The 26,511-nt window shown below is 43.1% G+C and overlaps 1 protein-coding gene across 1 annotated transcript in view; it reads left to right on the top strand.

The window, feature by feature from the left end:
* LOC117504783 (potassium voltage-gated channel subfamily KQT member 2-like) overlaps positions 1-26,511 on the top strand; it is a 344,945-nt gene that overhangs the window by 137,422 nt on the left and 181,012 nt on the right. Inside the window, 1 exon segment of the mRNA XM_034164283.1 lies at positions 5,021-5,146. Coding sequence (XP_034020174.1) covers positions 5,021-5,146 — 126 coding nt within the window.

Below are 26,511 nucleotides of genomic sequence, written 5' to 3'. Positions count from 1 at the left end.
GACGCCCACCAGAAGCGCTGCCGGACGACTGCCACGGTTCTTCGCACCCCAGGATGACAGGAGAGCTTAGAACCGTGACAGAAGTCCAAAACTGCAGCCCTGGCTTCTGGTGGGACGTAAAGTTTGTTCTTCGGTCCGGTTCCGGGGTCCGGGTCTCGTGTCAGGGCCTCCCGGACGGTCTTCTCTACGTCCCAGGTGAGGGCGGCCACGATAGCGGACTCCGGCATGATGGGTTCCGGGGGATCCGACGGCTCCGTTTTGACCTCATCTTCATGTACCCGGGACAATGCATCCGATCTTTGGTTTTTGGTCCCGGGACGGTAGGTGATCCGGAAGTCAAAACGGCCGAAGAACAGTGACCAGCGGGCTTGCCTGGGGTTCAGCCGCTTGGCGGTCCTGATATACTCCAGGTTCCGGTGGTCAGTGAAGACCGTGAACGGCACGGACGTTCCCTCCAACAGATGTCTCCACTCCTCAAGAGCCTCTTTCACCGCAAGGAGCTCTCGATTGCCGACGTCATAGTTCCGTTCGGCTGGGGTCAACCTGCGGGAAAAATAGGCACACGGGTGAAGGACCTTATCGGTCTTCCCGCTCTGGGACAGCACCGCTCCTATCCCTCAGTCCGAGGCGTCCACCTCAACCACCAACTGGCGACTAGGATCGGGCTGCACCAGAACAGGTGCAGACGAGAAGCGCCGTTTCAACTCCTTAAATGCGACATCGCACCGATCCGACCAGGTGAAGGGGACTTTTGGTGAGGTCAGGGCTGTCAGGGGGCTAACTACCTGACTGTAGCCCTTAATGAACCTCCTGTAGAAATTAGCAAAGCCTAGGAACTGTTGCAATTTCCTACGGCTTGTGGGTTGGGGCCAGTCTCTCACCGCCGCAACCTTGGCCGGATCAGGAGCGACGGAATTGGAGGAGATGATGAACCCCAGGAAGGACAAAGACGTGCGGTGGAACTCACACTTCTCGCCCTTCACAAACAGCCGGTTCTCCAACAACCGCTGCAGGACCTGACGTACATGCCTGACATGAGTCTCAGGATCCGGAGAAAAGATGAGTATATCGTCTAGATATACGAAGACGAACCGGTGCAGGAAGTCCCGCAAGACGTCGTTAACCAAGGCTTGGAACGTCGCGGGGGCGTTTGTGAGGCCGAACGGCATGACCAGGTACTCAAAGTGACCTAAGGGGGTGTTAAATGCCATTTTCCACTCGTCTCCCTTCCGGATCCGAACCAGGTGATACGCATTTCTAAGATCAAGCTTGGTAAAAATTTTGGCTCCATGCAAGGGCGTGAACACCGAATCCAACAGGGGCAACGGGTATCGGTTGCGAACCGTGATTTCGTTCAGCCCCCTATAATCAATGCATGGACGAAGTCCGCCGTCTTTTTTACCCACAAAAAAGAAACCTGCGCCCATCGGGGAGGTGGAATTCCGGATCAACCCGGCAGCTAACGAGTCCCGGATGTAGGTCTCCATTGATTCACGCTCAGGCCGTGAGAGGTTGTACAGCCTACTGGACGGGAACTCACTGCCCGGAACCAAATCAATGGCACAATCGTACGGACGGTGGGGGGGAAGGGTGAGAGCCAGATCCTTGCTGAACACGTCGACAAGGTCGTGGTACTCCACCGGCACCGTCCCCAGATTGGGCGGGACTCTGACCTCCTCCTTAGCTTGGGAGCCGGGAGGAACCGAGGAACCTAGACACGCCCGATGGCAGGTCTCGCTCCACTGAACCACTACCCCGGACGGCCAATCAATCCGGGGATTGTGCTTCAACATCCAGGGAAAACCTAAAACCACACGGGAAGTGGCCTGAGTCACAAAAAACTCAATCACCTCCCGGTGGTTTCCTGACACCACCAGCGTTACAGGTGGTGTCTTATGTGTGATCGGAGGGAGTAGGGAGCCATCTAGTGCCCGAACCTGCACAGGCGAGGTAAGCGCCACCAGAGGGAGCCCTATCTCCCTGGCCCATCTGCTATCCAACAGATTCCCCTCAGAGCCCGTGTCCACCAGTGCTGGGGCCTTCAGGGTTGAGTCCTCATAAAGGATCGTAACCGGGAGTCGTGTGGCAATGTGGGTGTGTCCCACGTGAATGTCTCGGCCCACCCCTAGCCCAGTTTCTAGGGGCGGGCGTTGGAGTTTAACCGCTCGGGGCAGTCTCTCATATGGTGCTCTATTGCACCACAAACAAAACAAGCTCCATGGGCCCGTCTCCTCTGTGCATCTGGTGCCCTAAATGTTGCCCTACTCGTGTCCATAGCTTCGTCAGTAGGGGGAGCTGTGGCCCCACGGAGCGCAGGGGCCGTGGAGCGTGGGGGAGGCGGATCGCGGTCGGAACCGGAAGGGAGAGGGACGGCGCGTGCCCGGCCACGCCCTTCGTCTCGTTCCCGCCGTCGTTCTTCTAACCGGTTGTCTAACCGTATGACGAGATCGATGAGCCCATCTAAATCCCGCGGTTCGTCCTTAGCCACCAGGTGCTCCTTAAGAACCAAAGACAGTCCGTTTACAAAGGCGGCGCGGAGGGCAGCGCTATTCCAGCCGGATCTCGCAGCCGCAATGCGGAAGTCGACTGCATAGGCAGCTGCGCTCCGGCGCCCCTGTCTCATTGACAGTAGCACGGTTGAAGCGGTTTCGCCTCTATTAGGGTGATCGAACACGGTTCTGAGCTCCCTTACAAACCCATCGTATGTCAGAAGGAGCCGTGAAGACTGCTCCCAGAGCGCTGTAGCCCAAGCGCGTGCCTCACCGCGAAGCAGGTTTATAACATAAGCTACTTTACTAGCATCGGTCGCGTACATAACGGGACGCTGTGCGAAGACGAGCGAACACTGCATCAGAAAATCCGCGCACGTCTCCACACAGCCTCCGTACAGCTCTGGGGGGCTTATGTATGCTTCCGGGGAAGGTGGGAGAGGTCGTTGAACAACCAGTGGAACGTCAACGCTACGCACAGGGTCTACGGGAGGGAGAGCCAAAGCGGCGCCCGGAGCGCGCTTCCACCTGCGCGGCGAGAGCCTCCACCCTGCGGTTCAGGAGGACATTCTGCTCGGTCATCAAATCTAGCCGAGTCGTGAAAGCGGTGAGGATCCGCTGCAACTCCCCGATTACCCCTCCTGTGGACGCCTGCGCGTCCTGTTCTTCCATTGGCCGTTCAACAGCCGGTTGACGCCCCTCGGGATCCATGACGCTGGCCGAGATATCCTGTTGTGAAAGTGTAGGAACACGGACCCACAACAGGGGGCGACAATGAATGGACAATGGAGGAATCAAATAACACTGTTTTTACTGTTGTGGAAAAAGGGCACAACAAATACAACTGATAACAATAGAGAGATTTAGTCTAATTCAAAGGTGTCGTGTGGGCAGGCTCGACGATAGGAGACGTCTGTCCAAGTCGAACCGGAACCAACCCGATCTCCTCCGCCACCGGACCCCGGGGATACTGGAGCCGCCAAGTCCCAAATTCCCAGGTGGCCACTGCCTCCGCTCGCCGGATCCGGTACTGCTGGCAGGAAACAGAAACAGTCAGGTGTGGATGCGGCTGCACCCAACAACACGGAGGGTGGAGAGTCCACCTCCACCTCTCGTCAACAACTGGTATGTGCAGGAGTATGAGTACTTATCAAAAGGTTGATGAAAAGTCCAACTCAGTCTCCAGCTGCAAGTACTCACTGACTACTGTCAAAACACAAAGCAACAATGTTCACTGTCTGAAAGACAACACAACGGCTGAGTACGTTACCTCTTTAGGTATGGCGATATCTCGGCAAATGAGGTGGAGATGCCGTCCTGCTGATATACCTCCGTCTTGATTGGGATCAGCTGTCTCCCGTGATGGATGACAGCTGTCGTCCTGGCTGCTCCTGTGAGGCGGGAGCGCCCTCTGATGTCTGGAGCCCGCACTCCAGGCAGGGCGCCCTCTGGTGGTGGTGGGCCAGCAGTACCTCCTCTTCAGCGGCCCACACAACAAAGATTATGTGACTTTTTATTAATGTAGACTTTCTTTCGTTGGAAAAAAGACACAGTGGCTTTTAATAGATTTGTATGATTTCACACAAGAACTTGACTTTTTTTACGATAAGGTATGTTATTGATATTTTACCATGATTTTCCAAAATCTCCAATCTTTAGCTGTGGTTTTTGAAATGCTGTAAGAGTCTTTTCAGTCTTCATGAATTTCATGTAGTTTAATTGTTCTGAGTTAATGCATAATTTGGTTTACAATTAAAAGGAAAATCATTCCAGGTCCTACTTCCACGTCGGATTCTGTTATTTCAACATCATCGACAGGTCAAATGAAAGGTTGAATATAGGATCATTTAAATATCCACTAATTTTGAGATTTTTTTCTCTCAGGAGATTCTGAAAAAGTATCATTAGATAAAAATTTATGGGGCCCCCAGACCCCATGCAAATTTTTCTCAGATTTTACAAGTTTCATTTCACATGTACCAAACATACAAAGCAATCGAAATGATGTTTCCCACCATCCCACGGTGACATATTCCTGACAGTCAGCTAGTCAATAAGACAGACATAACTAGCATTCAAGTAAACAATAAATAAGAGGTGATGCAGACACAAAATGAAGACACACAAAAAGATTTTTGCAAATAAGAACTAAGAGCTCACTGTTCACTGTGATAAGTGGCAGCAAAAATTAAAATGGTGCAGAAACGGTCAAGACAAATAGTGACAGCTGAGGTGTTTCTGTTTGACCGTCAGTACAGTCAGGTCATAGCAGCAGAAGTGTTTCCTGTGTCAAAGTGGCATCATAGTGTGAGACAGTCGTCGTGTGGGTCAGAGGGTTAGAGGTCCAGGATGTTATGTAACTGGAGGGTAGAGAGGGGAGGGACTTTAGCCTCCTGACAGCCCAGTGACATGGGAGTACAAATACAGTACTGAGGGATGAAAGTCAAAGTGTTGCTGTGTTTGTCCTGTTTGGAGGAAATGTTGGATGCCCCACCTTCCCTTTATGATGATGTGATTTGTCCCTCCTCCAGGAGCTGATCACAGCCTGGTACATCGGCTTCTTGTGCCTCATTCTGGCCAGCTTTCTGGTTTATTTGGCAGAGAAAGAAGACAACGAACAGTTTGAGACGTACGCTGATGCCCTCTGGTGGGGACTGGTGAGATACATCATTTACACAGCTGAACCCAGACTACATCTGGTTACATCACCTAGTTAAACCCACCCTCCACGACATCTCTAGTAACATCTTGACCAAAAACTGTGACATTTCATGTTTATTTTAATGTTCTTCACACAGTCGCATTCTGCATGGCAGCAGTTACAAATAAAATGAAAAATCACAACAGTGTTTCATAAAAACAATGCTTCAAAATGACATCAAATAGACCAGGGGTGGCCAAGCTTGGTCCTCGAGAGCCACCTTCCTGACACTCTTAGTTGTCTCCCTGCTCCAACACACCTGAATCCAGTCAAAGACTCGTTAGCAGACTTTTAATGAGCCTTTCATTGGATTCAGGTGTGTTGGAGCAGGGAGACAACTAAGAGTGTCAGGAAGGTGGCTCTCGAGGACCGAACTTGGCCACCCCTGAAATAGACGAACATAAAATGTTTTTGTGTGTTAGTGATTGAGCTTGCTTGTTCAGATGGCCTGTTCAAACTGGATCGGAAGCCTACGTGATTCCATTTTGGCATCCCTGTTCGACCGTCCGCATTATATACAGCAAGTGACCAGATCCAATCTCTGTGTCCATGTCGCAGTCTTTATCTGCCATGTCATCCACATCGGATACTATAGTAAGGAAGGTCACACACATGTAAATGGTCACATGACTGCTGTGTGGCATCTGAATGCTCCAGTGATGGAGCTCTGACTCATGGATTCTCATAAAGCGGGCGAGTTTATATGTATTTGTGTTCTTTATTTATTCTTAAAGGACACAAGGTGTGTCACGAATAAGTTCACAAGAGTCAGAAACGGACTCCAGAATGCAGACAGCCAACATCAGAATTATGTGCAAATCCAAGGTGATTTATTAAGATACAGTATGTAACCAAGGTGACAAAAACTCCACAGAGTGAGTGAACGGAGCAAAGCTAACGGAGTCTAACACAACACAGTGACACGGGATGAAAGGCAGCGACAAGAAAAACACGCAGAGGTGGAAATACACACACAGATACTTTATTTGTCATTGTAACAAAGTACAAGGAAAGGTACGGTGCAAATATAAACCTGATGAAACCACACACAGACTTAAAAGGTCCGGAGCAGAAAAGAAAAATTAACATGAAATTTAACTGTGCAGCCGACTGAAGAGCTCAGTTCAGCGTCCACGGAGTTACATTTGTGCCATTAATATCTGAAAGGAAATGCTTTTGACAAGATTCACAGGATGTATTGATAAGGGATCGATAAAGAATCGGATTAATAAGCGGAATCGATAATGGCATCAATATCGATAAAATCTTATCAATACCCATCATTAATCATATTGGAGAAATTGAATCGCCATCAAATACATATCAAATCATATCAAATCATGAACAGTGGTGAATCGTATCGCATCGTATCGTCATCGTATCGTTATATGTATCATATTGCTGGTAGTGTATCAAGGTGTGTATCAAATCGTTGTCAGTGATGAGATTCATATGCCTCGTGTGTGTGTCTGTGATTTGTGGTTGAGGGTATTTGGATTTTTTTGTGGTTTGACGGTGCACCGAATTTTAAAAGTTGGGAACACGTAATTAACTGTGGGAAAGATGATGCTGATTTTTTTTTTTTTATTATTATGATTTGTTTGTGTTTTTACAAATGGAGGAATTATTATCCGTCCACGCCTGCCTGCTGTTGTTGGTGTCCAGGTGGTCATGGATCGTCCTCTGTGGTCATCCAGGGTTTCTGACCCGGATGTGTTTCTCCACTGTGAACATATCGCCACAGTTCTTAATGGAACACAGTACAGTGTAAGTGAGTAATCACATAACAAGCAATAAATGTAAGAATATAAGAATAAGAATGGAATCAATAACATACTTAAAATACATTTGTTGTGAGGATCAAATCAAATCAAATCAATTTTATTTATATAGCGCCAAATCACAACAAACAGTTGCCCCAAGGTGCTTTATATTGTAAGGCAAAGCCATACAATAATTACAGAAAAAAACTGGACAGTAAAATGTGAACGCTGTCTGTCAGACCATCACACACATGACTAGATCTTTTCACATTTGACCTCACACTGGAGGAATATTTAGGATCAAAAATGTATCGTAAAAAATTAATGTCGCGTTTACAACAAATATATAATGTTAATATAAATGTAGTCCATTTTAACTAATACACAAAGAGTGCACTCAGAAAATAAAAACACAATAACTGAAAATAAATTCTGGAAACACAAGTAAATAATCATAGAGAACAAAAGGGAAGACAGTGCCATCTGGGGGCAAAACAAAACAAACATACAGCAACGTACGGGACGCGGAGGACTCGGGACAGAGGAACACACAGAGCTAGCACACACCAGGGGGCAGTACACAGCTGAGAGACAGGCAAAGAAGACAATAGGACAGAGGACAGGTGATAAAGACGGATCACAGGCAAGCCACAAGAGAACACAGACCAGAGCAGAGTCACATGACACAGACATACCCTCAGGACCAGCAGCACACACACACACACACACACACACACACCCAACAGGTGTGTGTGTGTGTGTGTGTGTGAGACAGTTTTATCAGCCAAACGGGCCACAAGAAAAAAAACAAACACACAAACAGAACATTAATGAAAAAATAAATGCATTCACTTGTGAAATAAAGATGAATGATGTGGACAGACATGTGGACAGACGTGGACAGACATGTGGACAGCAGCTGAAAAGCTGCCGTGACACCACTTGAAGTGTGTGTGTGTGTGTGTGTGTGTGTGTGTGTGTGTGTGTGTGTGTGTGTGTCTTCCTGTGACCAGCAGTGGGAGAGCCACCAGCTCACAGGGAACTCTACATACCGTGAAAAGTCGCAGACGGAGTAAAACATTGAATGCAGTCTGTATTTTCAGATAAAGACAGATTTTCAAAAATGCACTTTGAATCACATTTCAAACTACCCGAGAATGAGGCTTGAAACGGGTTTGGAAAAAGCTGATTTCATGTGAGTTTTGAATTTTTGGACTTGCAACATGGAATCTGATGCACAAATTGGATTTTTTATTTATTTATTTATTTATAACTTTTGTAATTAACACATTAAAAAAACAATGACAGTAACATAACAATAACAAAACAGACTGGTCAAGAATGCACAGATATTTGACATGATAACTCAGAAGACACACAAAGCAGATCAAGTCCAAAGCGGCTGTCCATTTAAGTCTCTTTGACACTCAAGTCCCATTGCTTCCAGGGGTTTCTTCCACTTGTCCATGAATAACTGAGTTTTGCCTGCAATTAATGCCCAAGTTTGATCATTGTCACAAGGTCCACTTCCAAAGAGACACAGAAGGAGGGTCATCCCCTACCCACTTCACCATCATACTTTTCCTAGCTATCATTAAAGTGATTGAACCACACTCATTCTGTTTAAATGAAACAGGGACGTGACCAAGCAAGCATGTCCTTGGGTTTCCAGTTACCTGCTGACCAACAGCTGTACTGATATTGACACAGACCTCCTTACAAAACTTTTGGATTTGAACACATTCCCATAAGCAATGACGCCTCGTACCCACATGAGTTTTACACTTAAGGCAGTTTGGTGATGTACCCACATTGTGTAAAATATTGTACTGTAATTCTTTAAACTTATTACAAATTGAGATTTTTGATGGCAGGGTAAGAATTTTTTTTTTCCCATACCTGTAAATTTATTTCACATTTAAGCAGAACACCCCAAGATGTCCTCAGCCAAGCCAGTCTGTCCACACTGAGTGAATATATTTCTGAATAGAACTTAGATATGAAATGTTTATGTTCTTTATTATTGATTACAAAAATCTCTAGTTGATATGATTCTTGTGAAACTTAAGAGATTTAACCCTCTTCAGTACATAGTGCCTCAGTTGTAAACATTTATAAAAATCCTTATTTGGGTTAGATTATTGAGCCTTAAGAGATTCAAAAGATTTGAATTTACCCTGCTCGAAGAGGTCAAAAAATCTATGAATCCCAGCCATATGCCAATTTGTAAAACTTGTTCCTATAGTTTGTGGAGAAAAATTTGGATTACCCACTAGTGTGGACAATATTTGAAATGGTTGGCTGCATTTAAAAAGTTTTCCAAGTCTCTTCCAGGCCCATATAACATTAATCAATCAATCAATCAATTTTTTTATATAGCGCCAAATCACAACAAACAGTTGCCCCAAGGCGCTTTATATTGTAAGGCAAGGCCATACAATAATTATGTAAAACCCCAACGGTCAAAACGACCCCCTGTGAGCAAGCACTTGGCTACAGTGGGAAGGAAAAACTCCCTTTTAACAGGAAGAAACCTCCAGCAGAACCAGGCTCAGGGAGGGGCAGTCTTCTGCTGGGACTGGTTGGGGCTGAGGGAGAGAACCAGGAAAAAGACATGCTGTGGAGGGGAGCAGAGATCGATCACTAATGATTAAATGCAGAGTGGTGCATACAGAGCAAAAAGAGAAAGAAACAGTGCATCATGGGAACCCCCCAGCAGTCTAAGTCTATAGCAGCATAACTAAGGGATGGTTCAGGGTCACCTGATCCAGCCCTAACTATAAGCTTTAGCAAAAAGGAAAGTTTTAAGCCTAATCTTAAAAGTAGAGAGGGTGTCTGTCTCCCTGATCTGAATTGGGAGCTGGTTCCACAGGAGAGGAGCCTGAAAGCTGAAGGCTCTGCCTCCCATTCTACTCTTACAAACCCTAGGAACTACAAGTAAGCCTGCAGTCTGAGAGCGAAGCGCTCTATTGGGGTGATATGGTACTACGAGGTCCCTAAGATAAGATGGGACCTGATTATTCAAAACCTTATAAGTAAGAAGAAGAATTTTTAAATTCTATTCTAGAATTAACAGGAAGCCAATGAAGAGAGGCCAATATGGGTGAGATATGCTCTCTCCTTCTAGTCCCCGTCAGTACTCTAGCTGCAGCATTTTGAATTAACTGAAGGCTTTTTAGGGAACTTTTAGGACATCCTGATAATAATGAATTACAATAGTCCAGCCTAGAGGAAATAAATGCATGAATTAGTTTTTCAGCATCACAAGACCTTTCTGATTTTAGAGATATTGCGTAAATGCAAAAAAGCAGTCCTACATATTTGTTTAATATGCGCTTTGAATGACATATCCTGATCAAAAATGACTCCAAGATTTCTCACAGTATTACTAGAGATCAGGGAAATGCCATCCAGAGTAACGATCTGGTTAGACACCATGCTTCTAAGATTTGTGGGGCCAAGTACAATAACTTCAGTTTTATCTGAGTTTAAAAGCAGGAAATTAGAGGTCATCCATGTCTTTATGTCTGTAAGACAATCCTGCAGTTTAGCTAATTGGTGTGTGTCCTCTGGCTTCATGGATAGATAAAGCTGGGTATCATCTGCGTAACAATGAAAATTTAAGCAATACCGTCTAATAATACTGCCTAAGGGAAGCATGTATAAAGTGAATAAAATTGGTCCTAGCACAGAACCTTGTGGAACTCCATAATTAACTTTAGTCTGTGAAGAAGATTCCCCATTTACATGAACAAATTGTAATCTATTAGACAAATATGATTCAAACCACCGCAGCGCAGTGCCTTTAATACCTATGGCATGCTCTAATCTCTGTAATAAAATTTTATGGTCAACAGTATCAAAAGCAGCACTGAGGTCTAACAGAACACGCACAGAGATGAGTCCACTGTCCGAGGCCATAAGAAGATCATTTGTAACCTTCACTAATGCTGTTTCTGTACTATGATGAATTCTAAAACCTGACTGAAACTCTTCAAATAGACCATTCCTCTGCAGATGATCAGTTAGCTGTTTTACAACTACCCTTTCAAGAATTTTTGAGAGAAAAGGAAGGTTGGAGATTGGCCTATAATTAGCTAAGATAGCTGGGTCAAGTGATGGCTTTTTAAGTAATGGTTTAATTACTGCCACCTTAAAAGCCTGTGGTACATAGCCAACTAACAAAGATAGATTGATCATATTTAAGATTGAAGCATTAAATAATGGTAGGGCTTCCTTGAGCAGCCTGGTAGGAATGGGGTCTAATAAACATGTTGATGGTTTGGATGAAGTAACTAATGAAAATAACTCAGACAGAACAATCGGAGAGAAAGAGTCTAACCAAATACCGGCATCACTGAAAGCAGCCAAAGATAACGATACGTCTTTGGGATGGTTATGAGTAATTTTTTTCTCTAATAGTTAAAATTTTGTTAGCAAAGAAAGTCATGAAGTCATTACTAGTTAAAGTTAATGGAATACTCAGCTCAATAGAGCTCTGACTCTTTGTCAGCCTGGCTACAGTGCTGAAAAGAAACCTGGGGTTGTTCTTATTTTCTTCAATTAGTGATGAGTAGAAAGATGTCCTAGCTTTACGGAGGGCTTTTTTATAGAGCAACAGACTCTTTTTCCAGGCTAAGTGAAGATCTTCTAAATTAGTGAGACGCCATTTCCTCTCCAACTTACGGGTTATCTGCTTTAAGCTACGAGTTTGTGAGTTATACCACGGAGTCAGACACTTCTGATTTAAAGCTCTCTTTTTCAGAGGAGCTACAGCATCCAAAGTTGTCTTCAATGAGGATGTAAAACTATTGACGAGATACTCTATCTCCCTTACAGAGTTTAGGTAGCTACTCTGCACTGTGTTGGTATATGGCATTAGAGAACATAAAGAAGGAATCATATCCTTAAACCTAGTTACAGCGCTTTCTGAAAGACTTCTAGTGTAATGAAACTTATTCCCCACTGCTGGGTAGTCCATCAGAGTAAATGTAAATGTTATTAAGAAATGATCAGACAGAAGGGAGTTTTCAGGGAATACTGTTAAGTCTTCTATTTCCATACCATAAGTCAGAACAAGATCTAAGATATGATTAAAGTGGCGGGTGGACTCATTTACTTTTTGAGCAAAGCCAATAGAGTCTAATAATAGATTAAATGCAGTGTTGAGGCTGTCATTCTCAGCATCTGTGTGGATGTTAAAATCGCCCACTATAATTATCTTATCTGAGCTAAGCACTAAGTCAGACAAAAGGTCTGAAAATTCACAGAGAAACTCACAGTAACGACCAGGTGGACGATAGATAATAACAAATAAAACTGGTTTTTGGGACTTCCAATTTGGATGGACAAGACTAAGAGTCAAGCTTTCAAATGAATTAAAGCTCTGTCTGGGTTTTTGATTAATTAATAAGCTGGAATGGAAGATTGCTGCTAATCCTCCGCCCCGGCCCGTGCTACGAGCATTCTGACAGTTAGTGTGACTCGGGGGTGTTGACTCATTTAAACTAACATATTCATCCTGCTGTAGCCAGGTTTCTGTTAGGCAGAATAAATCAATATGTTGATCAATTATTATATCATTTACCAACAGGGACTTAGAAGAGAGAGACCTAATGTTTAATAGACCACATTTAACTGTTTTAGTCTGTGGTGCAGTTGAAGGTGCTATATTATTTTTTCTTTTAGAATTTTTATGCTTAAATAGATTTTTGCTGGTTATTGGTAGTCTGGGAGCAGGCACCGTCTCTACAGGGATGGGGTAATGAGGGGATGGCAGGGGGAGAGAAGCTGCAGAGAGGTGTGTAAGACTACAACTCTGCTTCCTGGTCCCAACCCTGGATAGTCACGGTTTGGAGGATTAAGAAAATTGGCCAGATTTCTAGAAATGAGAGCTGCTCCATCCAAAGTGGGATGGATGCCGTCTCTCCTAACAAGACCAGGTTTTCCCCAGAAGCTTTGCCAATTATCTATGAAGCCCACCTCATTTTTTGGACACCACTCAGACAGCCAGCAATTCAAGGAGAACATGCGGCTAAACATGTCACTCCCGGTCCGATTGGGGAGGGGCCCAGAGAAAACTACAGAGTCCGACATTGTTTTTGCAAAGTTACACACCGATTTAATGTTAATTTTAGTGACCTCCAATTGGCGTAACCGGGTGTCATTACTGCCAACGTGAATTACAATCTTGCCAAATTTACGCTTAGCCTTAGCCAGCAGTTTCAAATTTCCTTCAATGTCGCCTGCTCTGGCCCCCGGAAGACAATTGACTATGGTTGCTGGTGTCGCTAAGTTCACATTTCTCAAAACAGAGTCGCCAATAACCAGAGTTTGATCCTCGGCGGGTGTGTCGTCGAGTGGGGAAAAACGGTTAGAAATGTGAATGGGTTGGTGGTGTACACGGGGCTTCTGTTTAGGGCTACGCTTCCTCCTCACAGTCACCCAGTCGGCCTGCTTTCCCGGCTGCTCGGGATCTGCCAGAGGGTAACTAACGGCGGCTAAGCTACCTTGGTCCGCACCGACTACAGGGGCCTGGCTAGCTGTAGAATTTTCCACGGTGCGGAGCCGAGTCTCCAATTCGCCCAGCCTGGCCTCCAAAGCTACGAATAAGCTACACTTATTACAACTACCATTACTGCTAAAGGAGGCCGAGGAATAACTAAACATTTCACACCCAGAGCAGAAAAGTGCGGGAGAGACAGGAGAAGCCGCCATGCTAAATCGGCTAAGAGCTAGTAGCTACGCTAAGCTAGCGGATTCCTAAAAACACGCAAAGTGAATAATGTGTAAATAATTTAGAGGTGATTCAGCAGAAGGAGTGCTTTAGTTAAGGCACGTAAAGATTACACTGGGAAACAAATCGTAATCTAGATAACTAGATCAATCTAACTGCGCAGATTAAACAGCTAACAGATACAGAAAAACACCGCTGTGCTCCGGAACAGGAAGTGATACAATACCGCAGTGAGAGCCATTATTTAGTAAGGGGTTATTTTTAACTCTACTTGATACTCCATTCATCTTGATCCCAAGTAAATTGACAGTTGATGATGGTTTACATAGAACACATTCAATATTAAACCATGGTAAGTCTGAGTTTTCGTGTATCCACACACTGAGAATCCTAGCTTCTACTGAAAGAACGTAATATTCTATATTGGGTAAGCTCCATCCGTCCTGTTCTTTGGGCAATTGAAGTGTCTCTAATTTGATTTTTGGCTTTCTTCCTGCCCATATAAAGTCCACCATGGCCTTATTAATGATTTTAATGTCTTCAGAATTTAAAATGATGAAAAGCGTGCTTATAGGATACAATATTTTGGGTAAGATAACCAATTTTATAAGATTAATTCGGCCCAGAAAAGATATGGGAAGAGCCTTCCACCTTGTCATTATTTCATAAATACCCCCGATCATCCCATTTATGTTTTCCCTGTATAACTGATTCACACCTAATTCCTAGGTACATAAAACCTGATGGCTCCCAGCGAAAAGGCTTAACATATGAAGGCTCCACATTTCCTGAGTCAACTAAAGTCATAATAACTGACTTGTCAAAATTCACTTTGTAGCCCGATATAAGACTGAAATCTCTAATGCATCTAGTCAGGACTGGTAGAGAGTTAGAAAGGTCTGTCATTGCCAGAAATATATCACCTGCATATAGCAGAATCTTATGTCCTACCTCCCCAATCCTAACGCCATGAAAATTTGGATTTTGTCTAACAGCCATAGCTAAAGGCTCAATGGCAAAAGGGGGCTGCCCTGAGCCATGCCTCCGCTCAAGTCAAAAGGAGAGGAAAGCAGACCATTAGTTAAGACCGACGCTATTGGGGCTTTATATACCAATTTAATCCAGTCCACAAAGTTAGGGCCAAAGCTGAATCTTCTCAGTATTTTAAACATATACTCCCATTCGATTCTATCAAACGCCTTTTCGGAATCCATAGAAACCACAGCCCCTGGTTTTTCATTAGAGTTTAGGACCGAAATAATATTAAATAGACGTCTGGTGTTATAGTAAGAGTTGTGGCCCTTAATAAAGCCAGTCTCGTCTGCTTTCAATATTGAACACATTACTTTCTCCAACCTAATTGCCAGTATTTTTGAGAGAATTTTATTATCAACACCAAGAAGGCTAATAGGCCTAATAGGCTAAGAATTCAGAATTTTTTCCCTTCTTAGCTATGAGTATAATATTAGCTTGGTACATAGATTCTGGGAGCCTAGCCTCCTTAAAAGATCTGTTGAATACTCTAAGCAAAAGACTGCTCATTTTCACCTTCATGGTTTTAAAGAACTCAACGGGATACCCGTCGGGGCCAGGACTTTTCCCAGATTGAAGCGAATCTATTGCTTTATCAATCTCTAATTGGCTTATAGGCAACTCTAACAAATTAACCTGAGCTTCGGCAACCTAGGGAACTTCAGGCCATCCAAAAAAAAAAAAAAAACAGAATTAAGTCTTGAATGGTCCATTTCAGAGCTGTACCACTTTGAGGAAAAATCTCTAAAAATCTTACTGATTTCTCTGTTTCCTATGTGCCTTACATTATTAGAGCCCGTAATTGCAGTTATATATGTATTTGAAGGAGCATTCCTTGCAATACAAGCCAGAAAACTGTTGGGTTTATTATCAGACTCGAAGAGCCTTTGTTTGGCCTTTTCAGCTTTGCGTTGAATCAGGTTGTTGAACGTTGTCTAGCACTTGAGTTCATTTAGCGTTTCATATCATCTGAATTTATAATATTGTTTCTCTAGTTGTCATGCTCGGCCCCGGCTCGGGTTTAGGTCTTAGCCCTTGGCGTATTTCTCTTGTGATTTTCTGGTTTTACTTTTCATATGTTCATACTTTAATCATGTTAGTCTCAGTTTGGTTGTGTTTATTGTTTTGCTTTGTTTATTATTTAGTCACTGGTTTCATTCAGCACCTCATCACTTAGTTTGCAGTCATTCAGTTATTCGTTGCTTTTTCTTGTGTTACACTTTCGTCACTGGTTCATTCTTTGTAATTTATTGTGTAGTTTGTATTTGTTCACTCTGGGTCTTTTAAGTTACTTTAGTCTTAGTTTAGTTCTGTTTATCACATTTGTTGTATAATGTTTAGTCACAGGTTTTTGTTAGTATTTATCCTTGGTGTTGTTCAACAGATTATGCTCCATTTGTTATTCATTGCATTTTTCTGTTTTATCAGTTATCTTGTTTTATTCATTGCATTATTCTGTGTTCACTGGGTTTTGTTTATTTGTGGTTTAACCGATAATTTGTTTTGCCATTTTATTGTATTCACCTTTCTGTACCGTTCAGTTACAGTTCCATTCTAGTTTTAGTTTTAATCATTAGTTTTCTGGTTTTCCCCTTTTTGATTTGTTACAGTAGTTCTTAAGTTTACCCCTTTTGTTTTTGTTCACATTCATTTTTGAACACATCATGTTTCTCAGTTTTTCTGTCACTCGCTTCTCTTGTTTTGCACTGCTTTCTTTTGCCCTCTTGCACACCTGATTAGTTTGCTCCTTATTTAAACCCTCAGTTCCACAGCTCACTGCCTGATTGTTGACTGTGTTCACTTTCTCGCCTCTCATTCTCGTCCTGTTTGCTTTTGTGTATTTTTTGACCTTGCTTGTGTACTCTAGTCTCTGCCTCGCTATTACCTTGAACTCAGCCTATTTTTTTTTTTGACTCTGCCTCTGTTTGCCTGCTTTGTTCCTCGACATCATGTGTATGAACCCTGCCTGGTTTATGGGCAAAGTCTCAGCCTGCACCATGTTTGCTACCTCTGCCTGTAAGCTTGACCTCTTGTGTACTGAACCTCATGCCTGTGTAACAGATACAGCCTTTAATCCATCAAAACCAACCATGCCTGTGAATCTGCATTGGCCTGTGAGTCTGCATTGGCCTCCACCTGTTACCTGTGTCAAGCCACCTCACGCCCTGACACCTGTTGTTTTATATTATTTTCCATTTCTGATTGTTGTGCTAGCCTTTGTTTTTTCCTATGAGCTGTATACGAGATAATTATGCCTCTCATGTAAGCCTTATAACAATCCCATAAGATTCTCGGGTCAATATCCTCAGTGTCATTACTCTCTAAGAACACATTTATCATCTAAGAGAAGCAATATTTATGTTAGAGCAGAGGAGCTCGTTTTTTTTTCTTTGGTATTTTTACTTATTTTTACTTCAGAATTGTGATTAATGCCACAAAGTCAAGGGGATTGATCACGTTTAAGATCTGTCCCAAAGACAAGGGAGTTACATAAGGGGGAAGAACCACTTGATGTGGGGATAGGGTTCATTCTTACTATTAGAGTTCAGGGTGTTCATTGTATTTTTTTTTTTTTTGTTTAGCAGTCAACCTTTTCATACAGTCAGCTATCAAAATTAAAATGTTTATGTTTGAATGTCACAAAAATTAAAACTAAAATGTATATCCTGGAATTGTTGTTGTGTGGGCCGCCATAAGAGGAGGTACTGCTGGCCCACCACCAGAGGGCGCCCTGCCTGAAGTGCGGGCTTCAGGCACGAGAAGGCGCTGCCGCCACGGACACAGCCGGGGGTGACAGTTGTCACTCATTATCTCATGACAGCTGTCATCCATCTACACTTCATCATTCCACTCCATAAAAACCGGACGTCATTTCCACCTCGTTGCCGAGATATCATCTACCTGTGAAGGTAATATTCTCAGCCTTAACACTAAACTGTGTCTTAGTCTGAACTCTTTTTGCAGCCGCTTTCCTGTGGTGTTCCCTATCTGAGAGATTGGCATTTGGTGTGATCAGCGACGGCTTTGCTTCACACCCCAACCACATAAGTGGTTAGACAGGAGCTGCACGAGTGTGTGTGAGAGGTGGAGGTGGAATTCCCACCATTGTTGTTACTGGGTGTGCATGCACCCACATATGACTGTTTTTGCTCCTCGCCAGCAGTACCAGATCCAACACTCGGAGACGGTGGCCACCTGGGGACTCGGAACTTGGCGGCTCCAGTATTCTCCAGGTTCGGTGGTGGAGGAAATCGTGTGGTTTCGGTTCTTCTCAGGACAGACGTCTTCTATCCTCGAGCCTGCCCACACGTCACCTTTGTGGATTGACTGTTTGCTCAAATTCTGTAATCCTCTGTGTTTTGGTTGTGCTCTTTCACAACAGTAAAATGTTCATATTCGACTCTTTCATTGTCCGATCATTTACGCCCCCTGTTGTGGGTCCGTGTCACTACACTTTCCCAACAATTGTAGAGGTTTACAGAAAATAAAGTTGAAACAAGTAATGAACCAGCTAAAAGATTCTTGTGCAAAAATTATATTTTTACAGGAGACTCATACTATTAAGGAGGATCTCCTCAAAATAAGAAGGAGATGGCAGGGGGAGGTATATGCAGCATCTTTTAACTCACAAGCTAGGGGAGTCATGACTCTCATCCATAACTCAGTTCCATTTCAAGTATCTGGCATAATTGAAGATAAATTTGGAAGGTATTTAATTGTCCAAGGTGCACTCCTTAAAACTAATTTAAATTTGGTGAATATACGAGGTCTATTAGATAATAAACCGACCCTTTTATTTATTTTTTTAACTATATGGATTTGAATGACATGCGATTACACCAATCATGCTTGAACCCTCGTGCGCATGCGTGAGTTTTTTCACGCGTGTCGGTGACGTCATTTCCCTGTGGGCAGGCCTTGAGTGAGATGTGATCCCGCCCTCTCGGCTGAATTCCTTTGTTTCACACGCTGCTCGAGACGGCGCGCGTTGCTTTATCAAAATTTTTTCTGGACCTGTGAGGAATATCCGAGTGGACACTATTCGAGAAATTAAGCTGGTTTTCTGTGAAAAGTTTAACGGCTGATGAGAGATTATGGGGTGTTTCTGTTGGTGTAAGGACTTCCCACGGAGCGGGACGTCCTGCAGCGCTTCCAGGCGCTGTCGTCGGCCTGTTTCGAGCTGAAATCATCCTAATTTAAGGCTTAATTCACCCAGGACATCGTGAGAGAACAGAGAAGATTCAGAAGAGGCCGGCATGAGGAATTTATGCGGACATTCCACTGTTTAAGGACATTTTTTTAATGAAAGACGTACGCGCAAATTCGCCGAGTCATTTCCGTGACGACTCGGCAAATCTGTGTGCGCCGCGACAGGAAAAACACCTCCGTGTTGAAAACCATTTGTAGAATTCAGGCGGCTTTTAATGGCTTTCAACAAGTGAGTAACTGAGAAATTGTTTAACAGCTTGGGCATGTTCCAACTTGCCCGTTAAGATTTCCAACGGAGGTGTTTTTCCTGCCGCGACCCCCCGCGGTCGGGTCCAGTCCGACATGCGACTCTGCCCGCACGTTCTTTCATTACAAAATGACCGTTAACAATGGAATGTCCGAATAAACTCCTCATGCCGACTTCTTCTGAAAGTTCTCTGTTCTCTGACGACTTACTGCGTCAACAGAGCCTGAAATGTGGAAGTTTTCAACTTGAAACGGCGAGACGCTGCCGCCTCGAAGCGCAGATCGCCGTCAGGCGCCGTGGACCGTCCTTAAAGCGACACTACCAGACCAAAATCTCTCATCAGCCGTTAAAATTTTTACCGAAAACCAGCTGAATTTATTGAATGGTGTTCACTCAGTTGTGCCTTACAGTTTTGAAAAAAAATTTTTCAAACAAAGCAACAGTCTCTGAGCCATTCCTAAACAATGAAAAAAATCGACGAGCGGGTGGACGACTCCTCACTCAAAGCCTGCCCACAGGCGAATGACGTAACCGACAGGCGTGAAAAAACTCTCGCATGCCCATGAGGGTTCAAGCATGTCTGATGTAATCACACGTGATTCAAATCCATATGGTTTTTGAAAAAATAATAAGGTCGGATACTTTTCTAATAGACCTCGTATATGGTCCAAATACAGATGATCAAAAATGTTTTACTGATCTTTTTTTGACTCTTTCTAATCTTCCAGGGGCATATATAATTGCAGGCGATTGGAATTGCACCCTGGAACCAATTAAGGACCGACCTACTGGTGTAGATAACACCCATAGTAAAAGGATAATTATCAAAACTTTTATGAATGAGCTAAATTTAATTGACATATGGAGGCATTTAAAACCCAATGATATTGTCTTTTCTTGCTATTCTGGGACACACCGAACCTTTTCTCGTATTGATTACTTTTTAATTTCAGCTTCCCTACTGTCAAAAATTGAGGATTGCTTCTACGACAGTATATTATTGTCAGATCATGGACCATGTGGAATTATTTTAATAGATGATTCTCTTGTTAAAGATCCACCAAGATGGAGTCTAAGACAAAAATTGTTGTTGGATGATGATTTTCTCCAGTATATTGACAAGATAATCGAAAACTACTTTGAAGATAACACATCTGAAACAAATGCTGTAATAAAGTGGGAGGCATTTAAAGCTGTGTTGAGAGGTCACATAATTAGTTACACCTCGTCTAAATCTAAAGAATTTCGGGAAAAGATATTGATTCTTGAGACCAAAATAAAAATACTTGAAAACCAATTAATAAATAATAATAACACTAATGCTGAAAAGAACTACTAACACTAAAAGCAGAATATAAAAAAATATCTGCTGATAGAGCAGCTTCTGATATTATCAGGCTTAATCAGACATTTTATGAACAGGGGGAAAAAACAGGGTCATTGTTGGCATGGCATATCAAACAGAGACAAGGAAAGCAATCACTTTTATTAAGAATAACGGCGTGACTTTGATCCTATAGAAATAAACCAAGAGTTCAGAGAATTCTATAAAAAATGATATACTTCAGAGAAAGGCTCTAATTATAAAAATGTGTTCTTAGACACTTTGGAAATTCCTCAAATCCCAAAGGATTTAATTGAAAGGCTCGAAGTCAGTTTGGATGAAAAAGATATTAGTAAGGCCATTGATGGTATGAGGGCAGGAAAAACTCCTGGGCCTGATGGAGTTCCAATAGACTTTTATAAAAAATTCAAGTCAAAATTACTCAAACCTCTGCTGGATATGTTTTTGGAAGCATTCCAATACGGAAGTCTACCAAAATCAATGACAGCAGCACTAATAACCTTACTACCCAAACCTGGTAAACCAAACAATTGTTGTGGAAATACGAGACCAATATGTCTCCTAAATGCAGATTTAAAAATCCTATGTAAAATTCTAGCAATGCGACTCCAAGAAACATTACCTTATGTTATACATAGGGATCAAAATGGATTTCTCTTGGGACGACAGGGGTTTCATAATGTTAGGAGGGTTCTTAATATTATTCAAGGTTTGGACAGTACTGTAGATAAGGCCCTTTTATCTTTAGATGCCGAAAAGGCCTTTGATAAGGTTGAGTGGCCTTATCTGTTTAGTGTTTTGGGACGATTCGGCTATGGAAATAATTTTCTAAAATGGGTTCGATTGCTGTATTTAAATTCTACTGCAGAAATACTAACAAAAATATTTCACAGCCAATTGAAATAAAGAGGGAATGTAGACAGGGCTGCCCTCTGTCACCTCTCCTTTTCACATTGGCAATAGAACCTTTAGCCATTGCCATTAGAAAACATCCTGACGTATGTGGAATACCTGTACACCAAACTGAACATAAAATAGCATTATATGCAGATGACATTATCCTTTTTATTTCAAACATTAGTAGAACAATCCCAACAATCCTAAAATTGATAAGAGCCTTTAGTTTGGCTTCAGGTTATACCATTAATAAGAGCAAATCCGCCATCTTACTTGATGAAAAAGATGCCAGTAATCCTGACTCTCAGGTTTTGTCCTTTAAAGTGATTGATAACTTCACATGTTTAGGTATTGATATCAGACGCAAAATCAATCTTCTTGTTAACTCTAACTATGAGTCTTTAATGAATGATATAATGAGTTCGATTGATCAGTGGATAACATTACCATTGTCTTTAATAGGAAGAATTAATGTTATAAAAATGAATATACTCCCCAAAATGTTATACCTCTTTCAGAATGTGCCACTACCCCCACCTACAGATTTTTTTACAAAGATAAACAAAATATTAATTTCATTTATTTGGAAAAATAATAAAGCTCAAATTAGATATTATTGCACCTACCATATAATCAGGGAGGTTGTTGGGAAAGTGTAGGAACACGGACCCACAACAGGGGGCGCAAATGAACGGACAATGGGTAAGTCAAATAACAACACTTTACTGTTGCGAACGTGCACAACAAAAACAACAAATTACAACAATGGACAAAGTTCAATTCACAAAGGTGTCGTGTGGGCAGGCTCGAAGATAGGAGACGCCTCTCCAAAGTAGAACCGGAACCACACGGTTTCCTCCGCCACAGGACCCCGGGAATACTGGAGCCGCCAAGTTCCGAACTCCCAGGTGGCCACTGCCTCCGCGTGTCGGACCTGGTACTGCTGGCGAGGAACAAGAACACAATTAAACGTGGGCGCGTTTGCACCCAGCAACCTGCACAGCAGGGAAGCTACCTCCACCTCTTGTTGGAGAAAAAAGTCTGCAATCACTCACAAAAATCACAAAGGTTACTGTCAAGCAGTCAGCTGAGATTATTACCTTCCAGGTAGAACGATATCTCGGCGATGAGGTGGAGATGCCGTCCTGCTGATATACCCCAGTGATAATTGCCGTCAGCTGTCTCAGGTGATGGGTGACAGCTGTTACCGAGGCAGCTCCTGTGGGGCGGCGGCGCCCTCTGGTGCCTGGAGCCCGCACTCCAGGCAGGGTGCCCTCTGGTGGTGGTGGGCCAGCAGTACCTCCTCTTCAGCGGCCCACACAACAGAGGTTTAAAGTGTCCAAATATAATTCTGTATTACTAGGCTATACAATTAAGATCACTCAAATTTTATTTTGGAACAAATAATGCCCCACAATGGAAAGAAATGGAATCAGAAGGCTTAGATTTACTATTGCCTCAATACCTTTACTCAGATAAGATTACTAATCTAATAAAAAAAACAACAACAAATAATCCAATAACAAATAAATAATAGTAAAGCACACAATAAAAGTCTGGTCTAAAGTACGTAAATACATCAATGAGCCAAGTGGGTTATCTTTATACTCTCCAATTTGGGGAAACAAGTATTTTATCCCTGGAAGAGCAGACAGCATTTTTAAAGATTGGGCATCACGAGGGCTGAAATCATTGCAGGATTTATTCAAGTCGCATTCAGAATCCCTAATGTCTTTTGAGGAACTGGCACATAAGTACAATATAGATCAAAAATATTTTTTTTTAATTCCTTCAACTGAGGAGTTTTATTAGAACCAACCTGGATAGCAAACTTCACAAACCTAAAAACACATTATTAGAAAAAATGATCTCTAAAAATAGTTTTAGCAAGGGTGCAGTGTCAGAGCTATATAATTTTTGCTTTCTAATTCAAAGGAAAACTAACTCTAAGCTCAGGGCATGGATTGAAGATCTTGAAATAAACATATCAATGGAAGACTGGGAATCTGCATGTAACAAAGCACACAAACAATTACTTAATACTTGATTTAGACTTATCCAATACAAATGGCTTATGAGAACTTATGTAACACCAGTCAAATTGAACCGTTATAATAGTAATATATCAGATGTATGTAGTAAGTGCACTGATGCTAAAGGAACATTATTCCATTGTATGTGGCAATGTCCAGAGATAAGACTTTTTTGGCAGGAGGTTAGAACGGCATTAGAAATAATCATTTCCAAGAAGGTTTCAACAAATCCTGCAATGTTTATTTTAGGAATTTATCCTGAAAGACATACGTTTACCAAGTCAATCAATCAACTTTTTTCTTATATAGCGCCAAATCACAACAAACAGTTGCCCCAAGGCGCTCCACATTGTAAGGCAAGGCCATACAGTAATTATGAAAAACCCCAACGGTCAAAACGACCCCCTATGAGCAAGCACTTGGCCACAGCGGGAAGGAAAAACTCCCTTCCAACAGGAAGAAACCTCCAGCAGAACCAGGCTCAGGGAGGGGCAGTCTTCTGCTGAGACTGGTTGGGGCTGAGGGAAAGAACCAGGAAAAAGACATGCCGAGAAGGGGGGCAGAGATCGATCACTAATGATTAAATGCAGAGTGATGCATACGGAGCAAAAAGAGAAGGGTTAGGGTTAGGGTTAAGGTCCGTTAAGGTTTCCAACGGAGGTGTTTTTCCTGTCGTGACCCCCCGCGGTCGGGTCCGGCCCGACATGCGACTCTGCCCGCACGTTCTTTCATTACAAAATGTTGCCTCGAAGTGCAGATCGCCGTCAGGCGCCGTGGGCCGTCCTTACAGCGACACTACCAGACCAAAATCTCTCATCAGCCGTTAAAATTTTTACCGGAAACCAGCTGAATTTATCGAATGGTGTCCACTCAGTTGTGCCTTACAGTTTTTGAAAAAAGTTTGATCAAACAAAGCAGCAGTCTCTGAGCCATTCCTAAACAATGAAAAAAATCGACGAGAGGGTGGACGACTCCTCACTCAAAGACTGCCCACAGGCGAATGACGTAACCGACAGGCGTGAAAAAACTCTCGCATGCCCACGAGGGTTCAAGCATGTCTGATGTAATCACACGTGATTCAAATCCATATGGTTTTTGAAAAAAATAATAAGGTCGGATACTTTTCTAATAGACCTCGTATAGACAAATTGTGATTACTTTTTTTTTCTTCTCTCTTTTATTCAGATACACTTAAAGTAACTAACAAATCCTAAAATGGATTAACTAACATTTATAAAGGGAAAGAAGAGGAAAGAAAAAGGAGAGAGAAAAAGGGAAGGGAGGAGAGAGGGAAGAAAAGGAAAAAAAAAGGGAGGAAAGGGGGAAGGAAAAGGTAAAAAAAAGGAAAGGGAAGGGAAGGAGAAGGGGAAGAGAAGGGGAAAGAAGGGAAGAAAAAAAAACTGATCTATGGGAGAGCAATAGTGCTTAGTTTTCCGCCACTCCACCCACCCCCTTTATATATATATAGATATATATATATATAGATATATATATATATAATAATTATTATTATTATTATACATTTTTTACGTGTATGGCTACTTAATTAGGCAAATATGTTGCCAATTCTAAGGTTGAACTGCTTCATGTATTTTTGTTTTGTTTGTTTGGGTTCTTTTCTTATATTTCATATATAATTTTGTTCAATGTGATAGTACTTTAACTGTTAAAACAAATAAAAATATTGTTAAAAAAAAAAAGAAGCCCTCTTATTCTGCACTCTTTACCTGTATTAATTGAACCTGTTTGAACTTGTTACCTGTATAAAAGACACCTGTTCACACAATCAATCAATCACACTCCAACCTGTCCACCATAGCCAAGACCAAAGAGCTGTCTAAGGACACCAGGGACAAAACTGTAGACCTGCGCAAGGCTGGGATGGACTACAGGACAACAGGCAAGCAGCTTGGTAGAAGACAACAACTGTTAGGATTATTTATTAGAAAGTGGAAGAAACACAAGATGACTGTCAATCTCCCTCGGTGTTGTGAAAGTGTAGTGACACGGACCCACAACAGGGGGCGCAAATGAACGGTCAATAGATGAGCCAAAAAATAACAATTTAATGTTGTGAAGGTGCACAACGAACATACAGACAATCTCAGAATATGATTACAGTCAATCCACAAAGGTGACGTGTGGGCAGGCTCGAGGATAGAAGACGTCTGTCCTGAGAAGAGCCGGAACCACACGATTTCCGCCGCCACCGAACCTGGTGAATACTGGAGCCGCCAAGTCCCGAATTCCCAGGTGATCACCGTCCCCGACTGTCGGATCTGGTACTGCTGGCGAAGAACAAAGACAGTCAAGTGTGGGTGTGTGTACACCCAGTAACAACAACGGTGGGAATGCCACCTCCACCTCTCACTCAATATTCTGTAGAGTACCGCAGTGATTCCTCAGGGGAAAAGAGTGCCGTCCTGCACTCACTCAGCTTCCACAGAAAGAGGAACTGGTACTCCTGCAAACACTCACAATATACAGATATATTGCAAAACACAAACGGCTGAGTCTATTACCTCCAAAGAAGTACGATATCTCGGCAACGAGGTGGAGATGACGTCTGGTCTTTATGGAGTGAGATGATGTAGAGTAGATGGGTGACAGCTGTCAAGAGGTAATGAGCGACAGCTGTCACCCCCGGCTGTGTCCGTGGCGGCAGCGCCCTCTCGTGCCTGAAGCCCGCGCTTCAGGCAGGGCGCCCACTGGTGGTGGGCCAGCAGTACCTCCTCTTCTGGCGGCCCACACAACACTCGGTCTGGGATTCCATGCAAGATCTCACTTTGTGGGGTAAGGATGATTCTGAGAAAGCTCAGAACTACACAGGAGGACCTGGTCAATGACCTGAAGAGAGCTGGGACCACAGTCACAAAGATTACATTAGTAACACATGATGCTGTCATGGTTTAAAATCCTGCAGGGCAGCAAGGTCCCCCTGCTCAAACCAGCACATGTCCAGGCCCGTTTGGTCCTGGAGTGGCCTGGCCAGTCTCCAGACCTGAACTCAATAGAAAATCTTTGGAGGGAGCTGAAACTCCAAACCTGAAAAGATTTGG

Source organism: Thalassophryne amazonica, chromosome 3 (genome assembly GCF_902500255.1).
Source record: "Thalassophryne amazonica chromosome 3, fThaAma1.1, whole genome shotgun sequence".
Classification (NCBI taxonomy): Eukaryota; Metazoa; Chordata; class Actinopteri; order Batrachoidiformes; family Batrachoididae; genus Thalassophryne; species Thalassophryne amazonica.
This window is presented reverse-complemented; position numbering and strand designations above follow the sequence as displayed.